Source organism: Rattus norvegicus, chromosome 10 (genome assembly GCF_021556685.1).
Source record: "Rattus norvegicus strain SHRSP/BbbUtx chromosome 10, alternate assembly SHRSP_T2T, whole genome shotgun sequence".
In the NCBI taxonomy this organism is placed as follows: domain Eukaryota; kingdom Metazoa; phylum Chordata; class Mammalia; order Rodentia; family Muridae; genus Rattus; species Rattus norvegicus.
In genome coordinates, this window is record NC_141543.1 from 60,135,358 (window position 1) to 60,160,000 (window position 24,643).

Below are 24,643 nucleotides of genomic sequence, written 5' to 3' on the forward strand. Positions count from 1 at the left end.
AAGTCTATTTAAAACTTCAAGTTTTGGGGTTTGGGGTTTGGGTTTTGGAGTTTGTTTTTGAGACAGAGTCCTGCTATGTGACTTGCCTAGCCTATAACTCCCAATGTAGACCATGCTGACCTGGACCTCATAGAGAAACACTTCTGTCTCCCAAGTGCTGGGACTAGAGGAATGTACCACCATGCCAGGCAATATTTATTTACTTATTTTATGTGTGTGAGTGTCTTGCCTGCATGTGTGTCTGTGCATCACGTGAGTGCCTGGAACCAACAGAGATCAGGAGACGGTGTTAGATCTCTGAGAACTGGAATTACAGATGGTTGTGAGCTCCCATGTGGGTGCTGAGCACTAAACCCAAGTCCTCTGCCGAACCATCTCTCCAGCCATAAGAGGCAATTTTATGACCCCTCCCTTGTGCCAAAGCTACAAAACCAAGAACCTCAGACTGGAGGTGATGCCCGTCTAGCCCCCATTACTTATCCCAAACCTCTTCTTCCTCACACTGTGTTCCTTAACTGCTCCTCATCTGTATGACTTCTAGTGTCTGCACCCCCACTAAAGCTTGCCCCTCCCTCCTCCTGCTGCCTCTTCCACTTCCTGTGTGTCAGCTCTCCCTGGTCTGGTCAGGAACCTTCGGCTGTCCAGAATACAGTCGTTTGTCCTGGACCTCCATCTCCCTATGAGCCAAGGCCAAGCCCACAGTGGCCTGGGAGATCAGGAATCAGCGCTCACCACAGGGCACAGGTGATGGCAAGAGAGAACGCCATCGATCACGCAGAAACCTAGCTCGGGATTAGCAATGAGTAAGCCTTGGCAGAGAGAATAACAACATGGCCCCTTGTGCCTGCCTCAGTTCCTAGGGCATACGCAGTGCCCTCTGTTTGTCTGGTTTGGGGGGTTTGTTTTGTTTTGCTTTGGCGTGCAGGCTGGCCTTCAACTCGAAATTCTCCTGCCTCAGCTTCCTGTACTGGAATTCTAAGAGTGGGCCACCACACCTGGAACTCACTGTATATTCTCAGTAATTAATGAACTAATTCCCCTTTTAAAGGACAATGTGAAAATGTGGCTGTTTCAAGGCCGTGGGAGAGTGCTGTCTGAGGAAAGCTCAGTTTAGAGAGCAGGGTTCGATGGCTTAGCTGGGCTGTCACAGCCATCTAGCGGCAGAACAGTGACATCACTAGTTTAGTACACTGGTGAATTGCTAAAATCATGGTTGTGGTCTGGTGGCTTGCTTGCTTTAAACAAGCTGTAAAACTTTTTTTTTTCCAGTATTGAGGAAAGACCCAGTCCCAACCTAGGTAAAACTAAGTTTAAGAAGTGACAGCCAGTGGGTGGTGATAGTGGAGGGGAGGCAGATGCTGGTGGAGCTCTGGTTTTGTAGCCAGCCTAGTCTACGAATCTAGTTCTAGGACAGTCAGGGGTGCACAGAAAAATCCTAGCTCAGGAGAAAAAAAAAGAAAAGGAGGAAGAGGAGGAAGAAGAAGAAGAGGAGGAAGAAGAGGAGGAGGAGGAGATGGAATAGAAGGAAGAAGAAGTAGTGACAGCAGCTGAGTATGGTGGAGCCCAACTGTAATCCTAGCACCATACTGAGGCCAAAGGATCACGAGTTCACAGCCAGCCTGATCTACATGGTGAAAACCAGCCTCACTTAAAGCAGGGAAGATAGGGGTGGGAGAGGGGACCTAAGATGGAAATTAAGGTCTTGCAGAGTGAGGGGAGACTGACACCAAGGACAGGAAGGTACTAGGGTGGGTCCTGTACTTGTCAAAGTTGACATCCAGCATGCCTGCCTTCTCCTGGCTAATTCGTAATAGTGGCATGTCCAGCCGTCGGATGCAGTCCTTGTCCAGCGTTGCTGTCCACTCTTGGAAGGTTTTTCGAACCAATTCATCAATGGCTTGAACCATCTGCTGATAGGTGTGTACAGTCTCCTCTCCAGTCCCAATGTGGGGCAGGAAGTGAGCTCCAGAGAGGCACTGGGTGGGGGTGGGGGAGACAGATGGGAAACTCATTTATACAGACCTGCTGCTACCTGTCTGCACCCTCAGGTGCCTGCTCACCCCTCAGCTCCTGGAGGGAGACTGAGGCTGATGAAATAGAAAGGAGATAGGGCTTCCCGAGTGCTAGGATGACAAGCACTCTCCACCATGTCTAGCACAAACAATTGTTTGTTTTTAAATCTCCACTCCCACCCCCCAATCCCCCCACACACAAACACCAGGTGGTGGCAGCAGCAATGGTTCACACTTTTATCCCAGCACTGGGGAGGAGAGGCAGGTGGATCTTTGTGAGTTCAAGACCAGCCTGATCTACAAATCAAGTTCAAGGACAGCCAGGGCTACACAAACAAACCCAGTCTCAAAAACAAACAGCAACAAGAAAAAAGTCCTTCCCCATCCTTGTCCCCGTTCTTCCAGAGAGAAGAGGTTTTTCTGGCCCAGGTCTCTAGGATCGCCAGGTTCTGCCTGTTCTGTTACTCTAACTTTTCAGATACCAACCTATGTCTCCTCCCTACCTTCATACAAAATGTTAAGATGACCTTTGTGCCACTGGCCACTCCTGCCAACTCTGCAAACCAAACCACGGCTTGCAGGGATAATTGAATCTGGCTTAAGGAGCTGTCTGGACTCACCCCTGCCCCTCAAGGCTGGTCACAGCCAGCACACTTCCTGTTCACCGAAGACAGTTCAGAAGAGGCCAGACACTTACGTTCATGACTCTGTCGATGCGACGCCGGAGGATCCGCACCCAGTGGGCCTGTCCGGAATACTGAGCCATGTACGGCTCCAGGTATGGCCACTTCTTGTTCAACTCCCGGTTCACCAGGGCTAACTCGCTATTGAACAGCATGTAGAGGTCAACAGCCTTCTTCTCATAGGTTCGCATGATGGCCTGAGGAACAAAAGGACACATTCCTTGGAGGTAGGTCCCTTGGTCTCACATCCCAGAAGAACGTTTTTTCTGGCACCCCCCACACAGCAGCAGGCACACTCTTCAGAGATATGGAAGCCAGAAATCAGAAAGAGGGAACAAAAGAAAAGTCAGCAGCTGAATGAGGAAAAAGGACACGGGCAGGCAGGCCCTTGAAGCGAGGGTGCGCACCTCCCGATTGGCCAGCCTGTGGAAAGTGTCCAAGAGCAGCACTCCGTGCTCCACATCCCGGACCAACTCAAAGGCTGATGTGATCAGATTCTGGGTCATCACCTCCAGGTCTTTGATACCAGCACGGAATCTGCAAGGTCAGAGAGACACAGGGAAGTGTCAGTGCCCCCGCCCTGAGTATCAGCTTCCCATGCAGGCACACGCAGGGGGCTTTACATCCTGGAGCCATGACACTTTAAACAATGCTAGGAGACAGAGTCCTTAGATTATGGATAAGGAGGCACAGGCGTCCACTTTGAAACCGGGAACCCAAGCAACCACCTCCCTCCCTGTTGCTCTCTTCCCTCCCCACCCTTAAGCTGTTCCCATGGTCTTCAACTTGCAACCTTCCTGCCTCTGCCACCCCAAATCCTGGCATTTCTGTGGTGGTCTCCTCTGAGCCCAGAGCCTCCAAGCCTGTCCCCTGTCACAGCCCATGAGCCCCCGCTCCGTTGCAGTCAATGAGCCCCTCACTTATTGTAGTCCTCGTGCCAAGAGGTGTTCTTAACATCTAGGATGCCCCCACGCACAGCTCGCAGCGTTTGCAGATTTTTATGAAAGATGTCCTCAATTTCTAGCAAGTTCCGTGTGATCTGTGGCCCCTGGGCACCGAAGAAGCATGGAAGGGGACCCTGTGTGCCGTCTAACCAACGGGCAAAGTGGTACTGGCAGTCGCATACCTGAAAAGAGGTCAGGGCGAAGGCTCCTGCTCTCCATTCCGAACCCATGCACCCTGAGTTCTCTGATTTACTTTCAAATGTCTATGAAACTAGAGAGGTCAGTTGCATGGAGGAGAACACTGGGGTGCATTTGGGCAGTGAGGACAGGCAAAAGCCAGGGGAAAAGAGGCAGTGGCTGGAGGGCCCATAAGCTCGGGGAAAGCCAACGAGCCAACTTCTGGGCTCAGGCCCAAGCGGAGCTTCATCCCACATGTTTGCCTCCTCACAGGGGACTCCAGGGTCTTATATTGGCTTTTGATTTCCCCATCCTGGCAGTCTTTCCTACCTCAATAAGATCTTTGCAGCGCTGCACAAAGGCGTCTACTTGAGCAAATATGCTCGTCTGGTCTAGAACCCAGCCCCGGTTGGAGAACCTGTGTGAAGGAGAAGATGGGCTGAATCAAAGTTGAGAGACACTGAAGACCAGCCTGCCTCACAAAACCTCACTGTGTGAGCCTGAAGAGAACGTCCCTGAACCCTGAGAGGAAAGACCAGAGGTGAACAGAACATCAGAGAACACAGCCCCAACTTCTAGAAGGTAGCCTTTCAGACCATGTGATCGTGGGAGGAGGAAAGGACCACTTGAGGTTCCTGGAAGAGGCAAGGAGACCTCAGGGCTAGGATCCAGACCATCTGCATTCAAACAGATCCTTAGCCTAGGGGTGGGGGGTAGAGACTCCCAGGTCTAGAAAAAAAATAAAGTCCCCAAACGGGGAAGGCATGCAGAGTCAGAGTCTCTCCCGTGCAGGAATGTCAAGGGTGTTTCATATATGTGATGTTAGGGACCCGTCCTACTGGGTATGCATCTGTACGGCGCGCAGGTAGTGCTCTTTCCAGGCGTGGCAACAGGAAATGCAGCCTTGCAGGTCTTCCTTGCTGGAAGAGACATAGCCCTCAAAGATTCGGTCCAAAGAGACGGAGTGACAGCATAGACGGATAATCTCGTTGCTCATCTGCAGAGGGAGCAACTGCCTCCATTCAGCCTTCGTCCCACCACCCCATTTTCTGACCTCCGTAACTCTGCCTCAGGTCTTGGGCTCCTGATTTGGCCCAGAAGCCCAACTCCTCCAGGCACACTCCGTGGGATGCTCCTTGTCATAATCTTTGTTCTGCCCTCACAACAGCTCTGTAGCTGCGCTGCTCTGACCATGTGGCTTCAGCAACCCCTCCACCGCCCTTTATTTCCCTGTACGAACTCTATCTTGATCATTCCCAGTGACATACGGCCCAGGGACCAAGTTCCTTCCTGAATCAACCTTCCCATACCCCACTGCAAACTTCATCTTGAAAAAGCAGAAGAGGACCCCCCCTCTGAAGTCTTCCTTGGCGCCCTTCCTGGGCTCTCTGCCACTTTCTCTCAGAGAACCACATCCTGCTTCAGGTGCTTCAGGGAAAGCAGAAGCCAGGCCCATATCTAAATTCTGGAAAGCGGCCAGTACTGGTGACTTTCCACCACACCTCTGCCAGGGAATCTGAGTCCCTCCAGTGTGGCGACCCCCACGCCCCACCCCTGAGCTTTGCAACCATGTACACACCTTCCGGAACAGGCCAGTCAACCTTTCCCGAGTGTTGTAGTGGGGAGAGTTGACCCAGATGATTCGGATGAGGCTGATCAGCTTAGGGAGTTTGTCGGAGATGTCCTTAGGTTTCATGAAGGCCAGCTCCTGGTAGGGTTCCCTCAGAATTGACAAGAAAGTCAGGTTGGACTGAGCTTGCCGAGAGCCATCCTAGCCATGAAGAGAAACAGGAGTACTGTGATTCATGTGGGAGGAAAACAGACGGCTCAGTCGATAAAGGGCTTGCTGTTGTGCAGACACGGGGACCTGAATTCGGATTCCCAGCATCCGTTTAAAAGTTGAGCACTGTGTCCCGTGGCCCTAATCCCAGCACTGGCTTGGTGGAAAAGACGAGGCAGGTCCCTGGAGCTTGCTGACCAGTGACACTAGCCAATAGGTCAGGGTCAGTGAGAGACCTGTCTAAATTGTAATGTGGAACTGGAGAGACTGCTGAGCATTGGCTGCTCCTGCAGAGGACCCACAGGGTCTGTTCCTGTGCCCACAGGGCAGCTCACAACCATTTGTAACTCCAGTTCCACGGGATCCGATGCCCTCTTCTGGCTTCCTTGGGCACTGTATGCATGTGGTAGACAACGCGGGCAAAACAGCCATGCATATAAAATAAATGAATAAGTCTTTTTTAAAAAAGTTAAGTTCTTGGGGTTGGGGATTTAGCTCAGTGGTAGAGCGCTTGCCTAGGAAGCGCAAGGCCCTGGGTTCGGTCCCCAGCTCAGAAAAAAAAGAACCCCCCCAAAAAAAAAAAAAAAGAAACCCTATCTCAAAACAAACTAAACTAAAAACAGTGAAGAACAACTGAGGAGGCTAGCCGGTGTTCTCCTCTGGCCTGCACACATGTGCACACACCCACATGAACATGTGTACAGACCACACACATGTGCACACACCCACATAAACATGTTTATAGACCACACACATGTACACACACATGAACATGTGTATAGACCACACATGTGCACACACCCACATGAACATGTGCACAGAACACACACACGCGCGCGCGCACGATTCAGCTTTTCCATCCATCCATCTTCACCTTCCAGCAACCTCCCCATTAACTCGTCTCCATGAATTATTTCAAGACCAGAGTCTGCACAGTCACTTGCTATTAAAGGTGGTTATTTTTTATGTGTGTGCGGTGTTTTGCCTGCATGTTTGCCTAGACATGACACGACATGACACGACACAATATGCCTTAGGAGGCCAGAAGAGAGCATTGGATCTTCTGGAACTGGGATTATAGATGGTTATGAGCTGCCATGTGAGTGCTGGGAACTGAACCCGGGTCCCAGGGGATCTAATACCCTTGACCTCTGAGCCAATCTCTAGCACTCAACTTGCTTTGCGTGAGTCAGGGTCTCACACAGTCTAGGCTGGCATCAAGCTTACTATGTAGCTGGATGACCTGAGCCTCCTGCCTCCCCCTGAGAATGCTGAGATTACAGTTACGGCCATTGTGCCCAGTTTATTCCATGCTGGAAACTGACCCCAGGGTCTCATGCATGCTAGACAAGCACTTTGCCACATAAGCAATGGCCCCAGCCCTTCTGTGCGACTTCCTATGAAGGCTTCAGGCTGGGAATTCCCTAAACCCAGGTCTGGTGCCTGTTCCAATTAAATGAAGAACTCTGTACAAAGTGGATGTTCAGAGCTGTGGGCTAACTGCCTGGGCGTCCCTCCCCTTTCACATCCACTAAGGTCACCCAGTCCCCTTACTGTCTCAGTGAGGGTTTGAAGCTTCTCCAGCTCATTACAGCTCAATCCCCTCAATGTCTGGTTGGAATTTCCACCCAGGGAGAAAGGTCCTGATGAAGATCACTCACCTCCTGGGGGACCCGGCACCACACGATCAGCTTGTCACAGGAACTGTAGTGTTCACAGGTTTGTTTTGAAACTCCCCTGAGTGAACTACACAGGCTCTTCCTTGGCTCATTGCGATCTCTGTGCGAGTCTATTTTCTCATCTGCGCTGGAACGCCAGGCTCACTGAGGGGACCACCATCTCCTCCCTGACTAATTGGATGTCTTCCTACCTAACCATGAAGCTCCTCGGGGACCTTTACACACTATTTATGACTTCTTCAAGTGCACAGCGCTCGGTCAGTCTGTGCACTGTGTATGATTAGTTGCCTGCCTCCCTCCTCCTCTTGCCCCACCCCAGCCACCGCCCACGTTTTGATAAAGCGTCTGGCCTCTGGACCACTCAACCTGGATCTGCTGGGCCAGTTTCCTGAAGGGTGCTAGGTAGGACGACTTGGCAAGGAGCAGGATGGACTCGATGTGTTTCACGCCCTGCTTCACCAGCTGCTTGCTGATGCCGGACAGGTCCATGCAGCGGTTGTTCCAGAACTCGATCTCTTCCAAAGGACCTAAGTTTTCTCCTGTATCCACAGACTCCTGAGCACTCAGCACTTCCTTGATCTGCCGCGTCCAGTGGATCATGGAGGCTGGGGTGGAGAAGGGGGGACCTCTTGTGTTTCCTTTTCTGCTTCCCAGGTGTGACCCCTCCCTATCGGCAGCTGGAGCTGCCTTCCCCAGCCCTGGCCCCGACACTCACTCTCCAGCCGCTGTACCAGCTCTTTGTCCTTTATCACCACCGCGGGGTCCATCGTTATGGCCTCTGCAGGGATGTACAGGACTGTGTGACCCTCCAGTTTGTACCGAGTGTCTAAGAAAGGGACAGGAAAATCCCAAGGGTGAGCTCAGCTGCCTCTGTATGAATTGCGATTGATCATCAGTTGAGAGTAGGAAGTGCAGCCAAGTCTGCATATCCGCAGGCTTCCGGCTTCACGTCCACGATTATAAAAGAACTCTGCTGTTTTTGTGTTTGTTGTTGGACAGGGGCTCCAATATCCTAAGCACGTGCCAATCATGTGGAAATTGGGCACCAACCTGCAGGAAGGTGGCTCTCTCCCTCAGACGTGGGTGTCTGAGGTGTCTGAGGATGGGCCTTAGCTTGTCAGACTTCCTAGCAAAAACCTTTACCTACCGAGTCATCTCACCTGCTCCCCAGAGTTCTTTACAAATTACATCTGTATTGGGTGAGTCCTTTTGTCATTCTCCCCTAAACAACACAACACCTGATGATGTTGTACTCAGTGCTACCAATTAGTGAGGGATGATTTGAAGGCCGTGGGGCGGGCATGGGTACATGTGCAGTTGTGGCACTGCCTTCTAAGGGGCTTGAACATCCACAGAATGGAGTGAGAGCCCTGAAACCAACCCCCTACAGATACCAAAGATAGTGTGTGTGCTTAGGAGTAACTGACTCAGACTTCTCTGGTGTGCAGAGCAGAAATAGCAGATGCCAAGGGGCAAAGCTCCAGGAGGTCTGTTAAGAGATTACCATAAGGGCTGGAGAGATGGCTCAGTGGTTAAGAGCACCCGACTGCTGTTCCAGAGGTCCTGAGTTCAATTCCCAGCAACCACATGGTGGCTCACAACCATCTGTAAAGAGATCTGATGCCCTCTTCTGGTGCGTCTGAAGACAGCTACAGTGTACTTATATATAATAAATGAATGGGGGCTGGGGATTTAGCTCAGTGGTAGAGCGCTTACCTAGGAAGCGCAAGCCCCTGGGTTCGGTCCCCAGCTCCGAAAAAAAAGAACAAAAAAAAATAAAATAAAATAAATGAATGAATCTTTAAAAAAAAAAAAAAGACATCCAAATTTGGGGCTGGGGATTTAGCTCAGTGGTAGAGCGCTTACCTAGGAAGCACAAGGCCCTGGGTTCAGTCCCCAGTTCCGAAAAAAAAGAACCAAAAAAAAAAAAAAAAAAAAAGAGAGAGATTACCATAAAATCATTTCACTGTCTGCACCGTGTCCTCCAAAACACACATAAGTCCCACCTGCCTCCCCTCCCCCCACCCCTCCCTGCCCCCATCGCCTATATGTCTCCTCATGCTACATGTACGCTTAGCAATCGCCAACTCTGGGTTTGAGCAGGTCTGAACAAGTTCTCTGTTAGAAAAGTGAATCTAAATTAGAAGGCAAATTCTCGCAACACTATATTTAGCATTGGCCAAGGCTTTGTTTTAGCAGGGCTGTGGAACAAATCTAAGACATCAGGCGTGTTAAGCACACGCTCTACCTCCGAGCCACCCCTCAGCAACTCATCAGTTTTTATTTATCTTTATTTCATGTGCATTGGTATCTTGCCTGCATGTATGTCTACGTGAGAGTGTCAGTCAGATCTTGGAGTTACAGACAGTTGTGAACTGCCATGTGGGTGCTGGAATTTGAACCCGGGTCTTCTGGGAAAGCAGTCAGTACCTCACCTGCTGAGCCATCTCTCCAGCCCCTAGTAACAGGTCTTTACTATTCAATGATACTCAGATGTTCTTTGCTGTTGTTGTTTTGGTTCTTGTTGTTCTGTTTTGTTTGAACCTAGCCTGAAATCCACACAGAGAGAAACACAAATGCTTCTGGCCTCCAGAGGGCTGGTATTAAAGCAGGCATCACCACACCAGTCCCTCTGAATAGGTCTTATTAGTAGGAACTGCTCTGTATTATGACACATTTGTAGAAAGAGGAAATCTGAGACTGTGTTTTATATGATAGCCCAAACAAAAGAACAGACACTGGATAGAAATAGCTTGCTTCGTTTATATTTTTAGACTTAATGTGTATGAATGTTTCATTTACATGTATGTATATGCACTGTGTATGTGCCTGGTATCTATGGATATTGGAAGAGGGCATCAGATCCCCAGGAACAGGAGTTACAAACATTTATGAATACCATGTGGGTCCCCTGCAAGGTCAACAGTGTTCTTAACCACTGAGCCATCTCTCCAGCCCTGGTTAGGTTTTTGAGACTGAGCCTCACTATGTAGCTCTGCCTGTCCTGGAACTTACTATGTAGACCAGGCTGGTCTTGAACTCTCTGAGATCTGCCTGCCTCTTCTCTAGAGCCCTAGAATTAAAGGTGTGCACCACTATGTCCAACTTCCTGGGCTTGTTTTTTAAGACAGGGTCTATGTGACTCATACTGATCTTAAATTCAAAATCCTCCTGCCTCAGTTCCCCTTGTATGCCAATGAACCTTTGGTCTTTAAGTCAGATTTGTTTTTGTTTTGAGAAAGGGACTCATGTGGTCCAAGGTCACCTTGAATTTCCCGTCCTTCTACATCCACTTCCTGAATGACGGAATCACAGATGTGTGCCACCACGTCCGCCTCCACTGTTTGTTGCTGTTCTTGGGGAGGGTGTCGTGAATTTTAAGCTAGTCTCAAACTCACTCTACAGCTAAGAATGACTTTAAATTTCTGATCTTCCTGCCTCTACGTCCTGAGTGCTGGGATTACAAACGTGTGCACACATAATCCCCCAAGTTACAGAATGCTGGGGGTTGAATCCAGGGCTTTGCGCATGCTACACAAGCACTCTAACAACTGAGCTGCATCCCAGCCCAAGCCAGGAAGCACGGCAGCAATACACTTGTGTTTTTGTGCGCACACATATCAAACCACGTGCATATGGTGGTGTGCACAGAGAGATCTCATTCCAAAGAGACTTTCTTTCTTTCTTTTCTTTTCCTTTCTTTTTTTAAGATTTATTTATTTAATGCACTTGAACAAGTACACTGTAGCTGTCTTCAGACACACCAGAAGAGGACATCAGATCCCACGTGGTTGTTGGGAATTGAACTCAGGACCTCTGAAGAGCAGTTGGTGCTCTTAACCACTGAGCCATCTCCCCCCGCCCCCCAAGAGTCTTTTCAAAGCTGACTAGAATGTAGTGTAACAGCCACTCGGCATAGCTGTGCTGGTGATAAACGCCTTAATCCCAGCACTGGGAGGCAGAAATAGGCAGATCTCTGTGAGTTCAAGGTCAGGTTGATCTATAAGGTGAGTTCCAGGATAGCCAGGGCTACACAGAGAAACCCTGTCTCAAAAAAAACAACCAAAGCAACCAGAATAAAACAAGCAATCGCTTAGTGTCCATCACCAGCCTCTTGCTTACCTGTCAGAGAGGCCAAAAACCTATGAAGGTGTGAAACAAAATGATTTCGGATGCTCTCAGGCCAAGACTTATTCATAAAAATCTGAGGGACGTAGACACCGCTGAGCAGCCGTAGCAACGCTGGGATGTAGGCACCCCGCACTGTCCCATACTGCACGGTTTCCTCAAAGTTCTCTGGGGTGATGGGAACTGGTGCTTGTCGAATGAAGTACACAATCTGATTCTGGGTCTGCAGGAAAGAGATCAGAGTTCAGTCTCCAGGATGCCTGAAGGTATCTGAGGCCCCCCTGTGAGAGCCAGGCTGAGCTCTGTGATGTCCCTGCCTGTGCTTCCTGATGTAGATTCCACAGCTACAGCTGTGGGGAGGGAATGGATAAAATGTGCCTTGAGGGTACAGACTATTTTGTTCAACTTGAACTAAGAGTCTAACACACTATATCTAGCTCACAGTAGACGATCAATAAATGTGTGTTGGGTGAGTGGGTAGATGGACAGGATAGAATAGATATTTTGTTTCAGCTATGGAAAAAGAAGGGAGAGATAGAAGAGATCCAGGAGGAAGATTGCAAGTAAGAATTATCTGGGCAGCCAGTGGTGGCACGCGCCTTTAATCTCAGCACTCTGGTGGCAGGCGAGTTCAATGCCAACCTGATCTACATAGTAAGTTCCAGGACAGTCAGGGCTGTTACACAGAGACACCCTGTCTATAAAACAAACAAGCGAACGCACAAAAAGAGAAGAAAAAGAAGAAAAAGAAAAAAAATTTTTCTAGGATTTCTCATTTCAGTTTTTTTTTTTTCTTCAGGGTCTCAAATTGTCCTAGAACTTACTACATAGCGGAGGACAACCTTGGACTAGGATCCACCTGCCTGCACCTCTGGGGCAAGGTTTCAGGCGTGTGCCCCTCGCCGAGCTTCGGTCTTCGTACCCTTTCCCGACTGCCATTTGGCATTCCGCTTCACCTGTGCTGAGGCACCGCTTGGCCCACATTCAGAAGTCTACAGCCTTTCCTACTCCTAAGACAAGACCGAAAAAAGGGTTTGCTCCAGTATTTGTCACAGAGATGAAAATGTTTGACCAACACACACAGCGCAATAGCCGAGAATCCCTTTTTTAAAGGTTTTACATCTAATTTTGTTTGAATTTAATAGAAGAAGAAACTGAAGTTGATATTAAGGATTGTTAAGCTTCAAATAAATGTCTCTCACCCAGAGACATCTCAAAATGATCCTTTGTTGTTGTGGTGGTGGTGGTAGTGATGGTTGTTGTGGTTGTGGTGGTGATGGTTGTTGTGGTTGTGGTGGTGATGGTTGTGGTTGCTATGGTTGTGGTGGTGTTTGTGGAGGTTATTGTGGTTGTTGTTGTGGTGGTGGTGTTTGTGGAGGTTGTGGTGGTGGTGGCTGTTGTTGTGGTGGTGGTTGTGGAGGTGGTTGTTGTGGTTGTGCTGGTGGTTGGCTGTTGTGGTGGTGGTTGTTGTGGTTGTTATGGTTATGGTTGTTATGGTTGTGGTGGTGGTAATGGTTGCTGTGTGGTTGTTGTTTTCTCGTGCTAGAACTAATTGTTGACCTCACATATGCTAAGTATGCGCTCTACTGTCAAAGCACATTGCTACCTAATTTTCTCTATTTATTTTATACCCTGATGATCATGGTGATGGTAATGTGTGTGTGTGTGTGTGTGTGTGTGTGTGTGTGTGTGTGTCTACACAAGAGAGCGAGACTGAGAAAGAGCAAGCGTCTGCACAGTTTGTCATGGCACACACACATGTGGAGGTGAGGGCATCTTTGGGGAGCCAATTCTCTCCTTCCATTGAGGATTTAGGAAACAGACACTGATTGTTAGGCTTGTGTAGAAAATACCACGACCTGTAGAACCATATTGTGCTCGTTTGATTTTTTTTTTTTTTGTTCTTTTTTTTCCGGAGCTGGGGACCGAACCCAGGGCCTTGCGCTTCCTAGGTAAGCGCTCTACCACTGAGCTAAATCCCCAGCCCCTTGATTTTTTTTTTTTTTTAAGAGGAGAGGTCTCTGCTGTGAGCCCGCCATGTAGCCCAGGATTTCAGAAATTCCACCTTTGCTTTCCAGAGGTTACAGCTGCCACCTGGATCACCAATCACAGCTCCTATAGTTTTTATTTTCAGAAACTCCAACTCGTAGAAAATTTTCAGGAACAATAAAGTTAACAAGATATCCTTGTGTCCACACTTGGCCTGTCTGCTCCCTCTTTGAACCTCTGTCAGGGGCAGGCATCCAGACACCACACCCTTAACACTTGGCCTGCATCTTCTGAAAATACCTAACACTGTAGTCATGGTAATGGGAAAATTATCTAGTACAATACATACACATCATACAATAGTACACATCTGTCCGCAATACAATAATGTCCACATCTAACTCTCCAGTAGTCCAGATGATGTCATTTATAGCTGGATCGCTTCCTCCCCATCCACGTCCAACCCAGGACTGTCTGTGCTCAGGTCTCATTTTGTTGTTGCTATATTTGTGTCTGTTTCTCTTCTGAGACAGGGTCTCACTATGTAACCCCTGCTGCCCTAGAATACACTGCTACATAAATGAGGATGGCCTCGACACACAGGATCCTCCCACCAAGTGCTGAAACTAAAGGTATGTACCACCATGTCTAGCCTGTGTGTGTGTGTGTGTGTATGTGTGTGTGTGTGTGTGTGTCTGTATGTGGTGTGTGTGTGTGTGTGTGGTGTATGTATGTGTGGTGTGTGTGTGGTGTGTGTGGTGTATGTATGTGTGTGTGTGTGTGGTGTGTGTGTGGTGTGTGTGTGGTGTATGTATGTGTGTGTGTGTGTGGTGTGTGTGTGGTGTGTGTGTGGTGTGTGTGTGGTGTATGTATGTGTGTGTGTGGTGTGTGTGTGGTGTGTGTGTGGTGTATGTATGTGTGTGTGTGGTGTGTATATGTGTGTGGTGTATGTATGTGTGTGTGTGGTGTGTGTATGTGGTGTGTGTGTGTATGTGGTGTGTGTGTCTGTGTTGTATGTATGTGGTGTGTGTGTATGTGGTGTATGTATGTGTGTGTGTGGTGTGTATGTGTGTGTGGTGTATGTATGTGTGTGTGTATGTGGTGTGTGTGTATGTGGTGTGTGTGTATTGTATGTATGTGTGTGTGGTGTATATGTGTGGGTGGTTTGTGTGTATGTGTATGTGTGGGTGTCCTCTGTGTGTGTGTGTGTGTGTGTGTGTGTGTGTGTAGTGTGTGTGGTGTGGGTGGTATGTATGTGTGTGTGTGTGTGGTGTGGTGTGGGTGTGTGGTATGTGTGGGTGTCGTGTTGTGTGTGGTGTGGGTGGTATGTATGTGTGTGTGTGTGTGTGTGTGTGTGTGTGTGTGTGTGTGTGTGTGTGTGTGCGTGTTGCAGTAGGCTCTCAGTCCTCCTGTTTTAGCCTCTCAAGTGACAGGATCACAAGCTGTAGCATCATGTCCAGTGTTTTCTTTTATGCTGGACTATCAATCACTCTAAGAATCTAGTCCGATGTTTTCAAACGTCCCTTAATTTGGATTTATCTGAATGCTCGTTATTAGGTGGAAGCTAACTGTTCTCCACAAGAACACCATAATGTCCCCAGAACTGGCATCCATACATTCCAGTGCTGTAACTAAAATGCACACGAACATTAACCGTGAGAAACCATTGACAGGCAGCAACAGCCAGCCCTGCTCACTCCCAGACGCCGTTGCTTTTGCGTCTCAGGGAAATTCTTTGTATGTTCTCTCTAAATCCACACTGTGTTGGTCGTCTATTCCTCCAGCTGGGTTGTGCCGGTCCCTTGAGTCTCGCATCTCTCTAATTGCATTAATGTCGCTGGCCTTTTCTTTCACATGAACGGCGGCTGCCTCAGCCTTCTGCTCGGTCGGTGCTGGGTTTTCAACCACAGCTATTCAGTTCCCCGCCATTTCTCATCTGGTTTTGTAGCGCGCTGCCTTATTCGTTCCCTAAGATCCGTGCCCCTCCCTTTCATCTCCTTCCACCTTTTATCATCTCGTCTGCTTTTTTAAGAGACTGAATTCGCGTTCGTATCGCGTTGCGCTGCAGTGGCGCGGTTGTGAGGAGCCTCCTCGTTCGGTTAGATCTCCCTCCTGTGCGCGCTTTGTTCTTTTCCCCCTTTGTCCTTGGTATAACATGCCCGCCGCCGCCGTTGCCATGCAATTTCGCCCCATTCCGCTCCTGCGTGAGCAGCTTTGTCAATTCACTCTTTTGGCTCTAGCACACTGTGGGCGACTTCTTGATGTCCCACCGGGAGAGACCAGTTTATTTTGCCTCTTGAAGGTAAAGCGAAAGGATTAGGTATTTATGTTTTATTCACTTTTTTGTAGCCTGAGAGACTTGTGTGAGGAGGGGCAAGTGGTTAAGGCTAATTTAAGGCAATAGCAAATCTTTGTTAAGTCACCAAACCTCTTGGAAGACATTGAGAGTGCTCCACTGTCCCCCCCAACCAAGTGTGAGCAGGAAGGGACTTCAGTCCCTCACCCGTTAGTGTTCACACCTGTTTTAAAATTCATTAGATGTGATTATGCTGTTCCCCTGTTCTGTGTTCTACGTGCTGCAGTCTTACTCTTTGCCCTTTTTATCAGATACCAGGTCATGGACTCCCAGTCCCACACCCCCAGGTGAAGAAGATTTTATTTCGGCCAATAGGGTGACAGGGTACAGAGAATCACAGTGGTGACAGGTGTAGGCATGGCAAGAGAAGACACACCTTGGTGTCTAAAATCAGGATGCAGAGAAATGTGACTCTTTTTTCCCTTTTTTTTTTTTTTTTGTCCTGGGGACTGAGTTTGACTCATGAAGGTTCCACTAAGCTACTGTGGGTAGTCATTTTTTTTTTTTAAAGGAAGTTTAAACTAACCACCCTAACTAGGAAAATACAGTAAAATCTGTCATCTACTGCTGTAGCAGACTAAATGGATCTCTTTCTTTCTTTCTTTCTTTCTTTCTTTCTTTTTTTAAGATTTATTTATTCACTTATTATATATAAGTACACTGTAGCTGTCTTCAGATACACCAGAGGAGGGCATCGGATCTCTTTACAGATGGTTGTGAGCCACCATGTGGTTGCTGGGAATTGAACTCAGGACCTCTGGAAGAGCAGTCGGGTGCTCTTAACCACTGAGCCATCTCTCCAGCCCTCTTTCTTTCTTTTCAAAGATTTTCTTTATTTTATGTATGTGAGTACATTGTCACTGTCTTCAGACACTCCAGAAGAGGGCATCAGATCCCATTACAGATGGCTGTGAGCCACCATGTGGTTGTTGGGAATTGAACTCAGGACCTCTGGAAGAGCAGCCAGTGCTCTTAACCACTGAGCCATCTCTCCAGGCCACTGATGTCTATTTTTATCCATCCCTTTAATGTTATTCATCATTTATACTCCTGGGCTAGTATTAACTGTTTTAATTATTATAGTTTAATAAAGGAATCTTATGTCTACAAATCTCCTTTATTACTTTCTTCATCATTACTGCTATTTTTATGCTATATATATGTATATATATAATATATATGGGGGAGGGGTGGGTTTTTTTTTTTTTGGTTTTTTTTTTTTCTTTTTTTTTTCGGAGCTGGGGACCGAACCCAGGGCCTTGCGCTTCCTAGGCAAGCGCTCTACCACTGAGCTAAATCCCCAACTCCAAGGGGTGGTTTTTTTGAGACATGTTTTCTCTGTGTAGCCCTGGCTGTCCTGGACCTCACTCTGTATAGACCAAACTAGCTTCAAACTCATAGAGATCTACCTGCCTTCTGCCTCCCAAGTGCTGGGATGAAAGGTGTGTACCATCACCTCCTGGCATATTATATACATATAATATATATATAATATACATAATATATAATTTTTAAAGATTTATTTATTATATGTAAGTACACTGTAGCTGTCATCAGACACACCAGAAGAGGGCATCAGATCTCACTACAGATGGTTGTGAGCCACCATGTGGTTGCTGGGAATTGAACTGAGGACCTCTGGAAGAGCAGTCAGTGCCCTTAACCACTGAGCCATCTCTCCAGCCCCATAATATATAATATTTATATTTTTAAAAAAACAGTGATTTTTGACACAGGGTCTCATATGCCCAGGCCAGCCTTGAACTTGCAGTAAAGCCAAGGAAATCATTGAACTTCTGATCCTCCTGCCTCTAGCTCCCAAATACTTAGATTTACAGGCTTGGACCAACCAACCGCAGGCTTTTCTTCATGCTGGATAGGCATCCTACCAAGAAACCAATATCACCAGCTGCATTGAAAGTTTTTTTTTTTTCTTTTCTTTTTTTCAGAGCTGGGGACCAAACCCAGGACCTAGCCTAGCAAGCCCTCTACCACTGAGCTAAATCCCCAACCCCTGCATTGAAAGTTTTAATTATGTTTGGAGAGATGGCTCAGAGCTTCCAGAGGTCCTGAGTTCAATTCCCACTAACCACATGGTGGCTCACAACCATCTGTAATGAGGTCTGGTGCCCTCTTCTGGCCTGCAGGCGTACATGCAGGCAGAATGCTATATACATAATAAATAAATTTTAAAAAAAGAAGTTTTAATACAAGGAATCCAGCCAATCGTAGTGGCAAATACTTGGAACCCCAGCACTTTTGAGGCTGAACCAAGAGGACTGAAAGTTCTGGGCAAGCCTAGGCTACATAATGAGCACTGATACATATGAGAGGCCAGCCAGGTCAACAAAGCAAGAGAAAACAACAACAACACACAAAACAAGAACAACAAACAACCAACAACAACACAAAGAAAGGAATTAGGAACTGTGGCGTTTGGGCACTGTAAATCAAATGAGGTTAAAATGACCCATGGAGACACACACCTATAGACCCAGCTACTCAGGAGGCTCCAGTAAAAGGAGTTCAAGAACAGCCTGAGCAACATGGAGAATAAGATGACATTTCTTTGAATAAAATATCATTACACTTTAAAAGTGCACAGTGAAGTCAGTTGTGGTAGCACATGCCTTAATCCCAGAACTCCAGAGGCAGGGGCAGATGGATCTCTGAGTTTAAAGCCAGCCTGGTCTATAGCACAAGTCCCAAGACAGCCAGGGCTCTGTTGCATAGAAAAACCAGAGTAATAATAACAATAACAATAACAACGCATGGACGTCATGGACGTCACCTTTCCACTTTTTATACAAAAGTATACCATGTATACCATGGTCCAACAAGAGCGAAGGGCTAAGACTTTCCCCAACATTTTATTTTTAAATATTTCAAATATACAGAAGGAAATAAAAGAATCAGAGCCGGTGAGATAGCTCAGTAGGCAGTGAGCTAGCTCAGTAGGCAGTGAGATAGCTCAGTAGATAGACAGTGAGATAGCTCAGTAGGCAGTGAGATAGCTCAGTAGATAGGCAGTGAGATAGCTCAGTAGGCAGTGAGATAGCTCAGTAGGCAGTGAGATAGCTCAGTAGGCAAAGGTGCTGGCCACCATGCCTGCAGACTGTGTTCTGTCTATGTGGTGCAAAGGGAGAACTGACTTCTACACGTTGCTCTTTGTCCTCCACACATATGCCAAGGCATGCACCTGTGCTTGCTCGTGCTCGAACACGATAGATTAAATAATTAACTAAGGGAAGTCTTTTTTTTTTCTTTTTTTCAGAGCTGGGGACCGAACCCAGGGCCTTGCACTTGCTAGGCAAGTGCTCTACCACTGAGCTAAATCCCCAACCCCACTAAGGGAAGTCTTAAGTAAAGACTGCACAGGTGGCACTAGCACCCGTTCTCCACTGCTGACTACTGCACTGCCTCCGTTTGCCTTCCCAGGTCTCCCTGCCTCATCTCACCATCTTTTTCTGTGCATCTGCTTCCTTGTGGAGTGTCCCCCACATGGTGGGGTTCCATGAGTCTTGGGCACAGAAGGAAACATGAGTCAGGGCTGGGGAGACATGCAGCACCCTCAGCTCCACGGAGGGTTGCCGGGAAAGCGGGGTACCCACCTGCACAGGCATACCCAGCTCCAGCTTCAACCCAAAGACAGGGTCAACAAAGATGGTGAGGACAGGCACCGAGGGATCCTGGGCAAAGTGTTCCAGAACCGCATCATGCTCCGCCGTCCATGTCGAATCTGCCAGTCCAGTCAACATAGCTCGTGAGAGGAAGATGGGCTTCTGCGGGGAACAGAGACAGTGCGTCAGAGCTGTTAGGATGAGCTGAGCGGTCCTCCCCTCCACAGCTACAATGGATGACTTGGGAGGTGAGATGCCAAAAGGCTGGGGAAGACTGAATGGTAGGTTTCCAGCTTTCAAAGGAAGGAGGCAACAGACTCCCCTGCCTTGGGGAATGAAAACAGACTGTGTCACAGAGGGGAACAGGGTGCCATTATCTTCCCCCCAAATATTTCTTCTGCCTGTGGCTGTGAAAATGCATCATCCCCTAGCACTCTCGGCCCCTTAGGGAAAGGTGACGTAAGGAAACAATGTCAGCCCAGATCAAGGAGCTGGGAGCAGGAGGACTAGGAGGATGGCCTGGAGAGGAGACAAGGACCATAGCGGGTTTCCTAGGAAGCTGCTCGGCTGAAGCAGGAGACACTCCCGTTAGCCGTCCAGTTAGAAGAACCCAGGGGCGCCGGGAAAGGAAAGCTGGAAAATGCTAAGGAACAAATGAGGAACGGAGATGGCTCTGGGGCCTGGAGGCTCTGCCCAGTCCTTCCTCCAGTGTCCCTGGAAGATGAGAGGAAGAATCATAAAGTTTCAAAGAAGAGCAAATCGACAATCTGCTAGGCTCTTTCCTGTACAGGAGGATATGGTGGAATCAATGGTAGAATACCAAGAGCCCGAAAAGGAAAAAGACCAAAGACATAGACAGACCACATGATGCTCTGTTTTACTTGAAGTCAAAGAATATAAATTAAAAAACAACAAAGACGGGGCTGGGGATTTAGCTCAGTGGTAGAGCGCTTACCTAGGAAGCGCAAGGCCCTGGGTTCGGTCCCCAGCTCCGAAAAAAAGAACCAAAAAAAAAAACAAAAAACAAAAAACAACGAAGCAACGAAGACATCATTTACTGTCTGTTTTTGTTAATATGTAGTAAATGGACAATCCTTAGTCTGGAAAACAGCTCTACTGCTAACGTAAGGGCATATTACAATCTGGTTAGGAAAACTTCGCGTGTGTATTAAAAATCAAGCAATGTTCCTTACCCTTACTATCCTTCTTTCTTAATTTTCATTTCATTTTATGTGTCTGAGTATTTTTGTCTGCATGTATGTCTGTGTGCCGCTTGCATGCTGGGTGCCCGAGGAGGCCAGTAGAGGGTATCAGACCCCATCAGACTAGAGTTACAGATAGTTGTGAGCTATGTGGGTGCCGGGGATCGAACCCTGGTCCTCTGGAAGAGCAGCCAGTGCTCTGAACCACTGAGCCTTCTCACCTGTCCAGTCCCATGCACTCTTAGTGATGCCTATCTATCTGTACAGAGATCTAGCTTAAGGAACTACTGTGCATTTCAGTCTTATAGTATTTATCACTGTGATATTGTGAGAATGAAATATGGCAAACGGCAAAATGACCAAGAGTAGTGGTTTAACGAGGGTGCATGTGTCTAATGGAACACCAGATGGCTACCAAAAGTGGTATTGGGAGACTGAAGCAAGAGGATGGGAGATTAAAGGCCTACTAAGCTATGTAGTAGGACCCTGACTGAAAAAGATCAGAGTTATGAGCCTGTCGGGGTGCAGGGAGCCTGCTGGGGTGCAGGCTCACTTATAATCCTAGCACTGGGGAATCAGACAAGAAGACAGCAAGTGTGAAACTAGCTTGAGCTATATAGTGAATTTGAGGCTAGCCTGGGCTATGGGCTGTTTCAAACACCAACCCCCCCCAAAAAAAAATCGAAGAGAAGAGTGTTTGTCTGACGTGTGCAGCCTGGGTTTGGGTCCCAGCACTGGTGGGTAGGAGAATATTTGGCTGGGATTGGGACTTTATGCTGTTTTAGTTTCTCTTTCTCTGTCCGTTTTCCTTTTGTCTTTTGGTTATTTGAAACAGAATCTTTTTTTTTTTTTTTTTGGTTCTTTTTTTCGGAGCTGGGGACCGAACCCAGGGCCTTGTGCTTCCTAGGTAAGCGCTCTACCACTGAGCTAAATCCCCAACCCCGAAACAGAATCTTGATGCATAGCCCAGGCTGGTTTTATCCATATAATCCTCCTGCTTCAGCTTCCCAAGGGCTGGGATTGCAAATGTGTGCACGAATTTCAGCTGCACAAAAATTTTTAGTGGGTAGTTATTGGTCTCTTTTCCCCTTTCAAAAAAAAAAAAAAGAAAGAAAGAAAGAAAAGAAAAAGAAAAAGAAAAAGAAAAAGAAAAAGAAAAAGAAAAAAGGCTCAAAAAAGAAAAAAGGTTAAGAGCACTAATTGTTCTTCCCAAGCACCCACATAGCAGCTCACAGCTGTCCGTAAGTCCAGTTCCACGGAAGCCAACACCCTCATGCAGACATATATACATGCAGGCAAAACACTGAAGAACATAGAACAAAAGTAAACATTGAAAGAAAATTTACGGGTTGGGGATTTAGCTCAGTGATAGAGCGCTTGCCTAGCAAGTGCAAGGCCCTGGGTTCGGTCCCCAGCTCCGGAAAAAAAAGAAAAGAAAAAAAAAAAAAGAAAGAAAGAAAGAAAATTTACAAAAGAACGCGGGGCTGGGGATTTAGCTCAGTGGTAGAGCGCTTACCTAGGAAGCACAAGGCCCTGGGTTCGGTCCCCAGCTCCGAAAAAAAGAACAAAAAAAAAAAAAAAAAAAAAAAAGAACGCAAGGTTGTCACCCTTCTCACCTCCCCTACACAACGAAGGGCAGGGTTATGCACTGCTTGGAAGAAAAGACAGGACTGAAGGTCAGTTTCGCACAGTGACTAGGACAGACTAAGTCCTCGGTCAAAAGAGAACAGCAGAAGGAGAGGACATCTTAGAAGTCACTGTCCAAGTAGGGCACCACCCGCCCGCTTTCCGAGTTGTTCAGACGTTCACCGGTAAGACTGATCAGAGTTGACCCAAGACTGGGGAACAAGAGAGATCACCTCAGAGGCTGGTCCCTTTCTCCAGGCCTTGTCCTGGGGATGGGGGCTCATATCATCTACTCCTTTACTCGTGATCTGGCTTTGCAGTGAGCAGGTCACCAGTGAGAAGCGAGAATGAGACAGGCTAGAGGATTCTGCCTACACGGTCCGCACTCAGGCTCAGATCCCTCGGTTCCTGGGGGAAGGTGATCCTTGGGGAAATGCAAACCTACCACGTCCGTCGAAAGGTCCGGTTCTTTAGGTTCTTCAGGTTCCTCCAGATCTTGCTCTGAGGAGAACGTCAAACAGAGGAGCCATATTACCCAGCAATCCCACTTCTAGTACCCAAGTGGCTTGAGAACAAGACTGCAGCAGCGTTGTTCCCAGTATGGGTGTGGGGAGGCAGATCTCTGGGATCTCTGTGAGTTCAAGGCCAGCCTGATCTACAAAGGCAGTTCCAGGGGACGGATAGAGCCACACAGAGAAACCCTGGTATAGCTCGCTCAGTGGTCCATTAGTTGCCTAGCACACAAAAGGCCCTGGGTTCCCTCCCTGAGGAAGGAGGAGGAAGGAGGAAGGGCAGATGGTAAGATGGTGCAGGAACAGACTGTGTCCATTAAAGCTATGGCTGAATAAACAAAATATTGGTATACATGTACAATGGACTATTATTCAGTATAAGAAAAGGAAGGTAAGACTCGTGCTACAATATGGTTGAACCTTGAAAACTTTCTTCTATATTATTCTTATTCTTAATTCTTTCTTTTTCTTTTTCTTTTTTTTTTTTTTTTCGGGGCTGGGGACCGAACCCAGGACCTTGTGCTTCCTAGGCAAGCACTCTACCACTAGCCAAATCCCCAACCCCTATTCTTAATTCTTAATTCTTAATTTCTTAATTTAAGAAGTCAGACATAAGACATCACATCAGTGTGTGATTCCATTCCCATGAAGTGGCCTGCATAGAAGATCTATAAAGAGAATATAGATGAGTCACTTCAGGATCTGAGAGAAAGCTGTAAAATCAAGGTTCTGAGCACAGGGTCCAGTTCTTCCCTAGTATAGACAAGGTTACAGGATATTTGAAACTGTATTAGGGTGAGGCTCAGCCCTTAGCACACACCTTAAATCCCTCTGGCTGGAATACAGACCTGCCCCTAATACCCATCTTTAATCCCAAACAGTAAAGGAAAAGTTAGCTTGTAGAAGGAAGCATTCATGTTTGAAAAGTGATATCTAATTGAGTAGCTGACAAAGTGATGAATCAGAGAAAAATATGACAGAATAGGATATGTCCAACTCTCGTGAGAGTTCTTCCAGAGAACTCAGTTCTATTCCCAGCACACACATGGCAGCCTACAACTGTCTGTAACAATTTTCTGTAACTCCAGATCCAGGGGATCAGACACCCTCATACAGACCTACATGCAGGCAAAACTCCAATGCTCTATAAATAAATAAATAAATAAATAAATAAATAAATAAATAAATAAATAAATAAATGCACAGATGGATGGATGAATAGATAGATAGATGATAGATAGATAGATAGATAGATAGATAGATAGATAGATAGATAGAAGACAGACTTTTACATTCAAGGCTGTGGGTTTCATGCCCAGCACCATAAGACAGTGAACCCAATGATCAATCATTTAAACCAGATGTGTGGCTCTTGCTTGAAATCCAAGTAATAGAGAGGTTTAGACAGGAGGATTGCCCTGACTTCAGCCCAACCTAGACTACAAAGTAAGTCCCTGTCTCCAAATAAACAAATACGGGGCACAGTGGATCATGCCTGGAATCCTGGGGAATGATACAATTTTAAGCACTAGGTGAGACCTTGTCTCAAAAAATAATTAAATAAATGAATACAATAAAAAGGGGGTCTCAGGAGATGAATGAGTGGGTGTTTGCATACAAGCATGAAGATCTAAATATGAGTCTCTAGAACCCACATAAAAGCAGAACAATGAAGTCCAAGCTTCTGTAATCCCAGCTTTTTTTTTTTTTTTTTTTTTTTTTGTTCTTTTTTTCGGAGCTGGGGACCGAACCCAGGGCCTTGCGCTTCCTAGGCAAGCGCTCTACCGCTGAGTTAAATCCCCAGCCCCAATCCCAGCTTTTAAAAAACAAAATGAACAAACAAAACAGAGACAGGAGCATCCCAGAGGCTCACGGAGCAGTTAGTGTGGTGGGTGCAACCAAAAGACAACAAAGAGAACAAGGTGGGCGACAAGG

General features: G+C 47.3%; 1 protein-coding gene across 3 annotated transcripts in view; it reads right to left on the reverse strand.

The window, feature by feature from the left end:
- Dnah2 (dynein, axonemal, heavy chain 2) overlaps window positions 1-24,643 on the reverse strand; it is a 125,239-nt gene that overhangs the window by 87,677 nt on the left and 12,919 nt on the right. Inside the window, exons 3-14 of one of the 3 annotated variants that reach the window (XM_087571883.1) lie at window positions 22,642-22,697; window positions 19,360-19,530; window positions 11,398-11,626; window positions 7,991-8,101; window positions 7,258-7,880; window positions 5,396-5,587; window positions 4,656-4,813; window positions 4,147-4,234; window positions 3,616-3,821; window positions 3,103-3,232; window positions 2,710-2,892; window positions 1,762-1,976 (exon numbers count right to left, since the gene is read on the reverse strand). In XM_087571883.1, coding sequence (XP_087428009.1) covers window positions 1,762-1,976; window positions 2,710-2,892; window positions 3,103-3,232; window positions 3,616-3,821; window positions 4,147-4,234; window positions 4,656-4,813; window positions 5,396-5,512 — 1,097 coding nt within the window. In that variant the 5' untranslated portion in view covers window positions 5,513-5,587; window positions 7,258-7,880; window positions 7,991-8,101; ... (1 more) ...; window positions 19,360-19,530; window positions 22,642-22,697. 3 annotated transcript variants of the gene reach the window in all.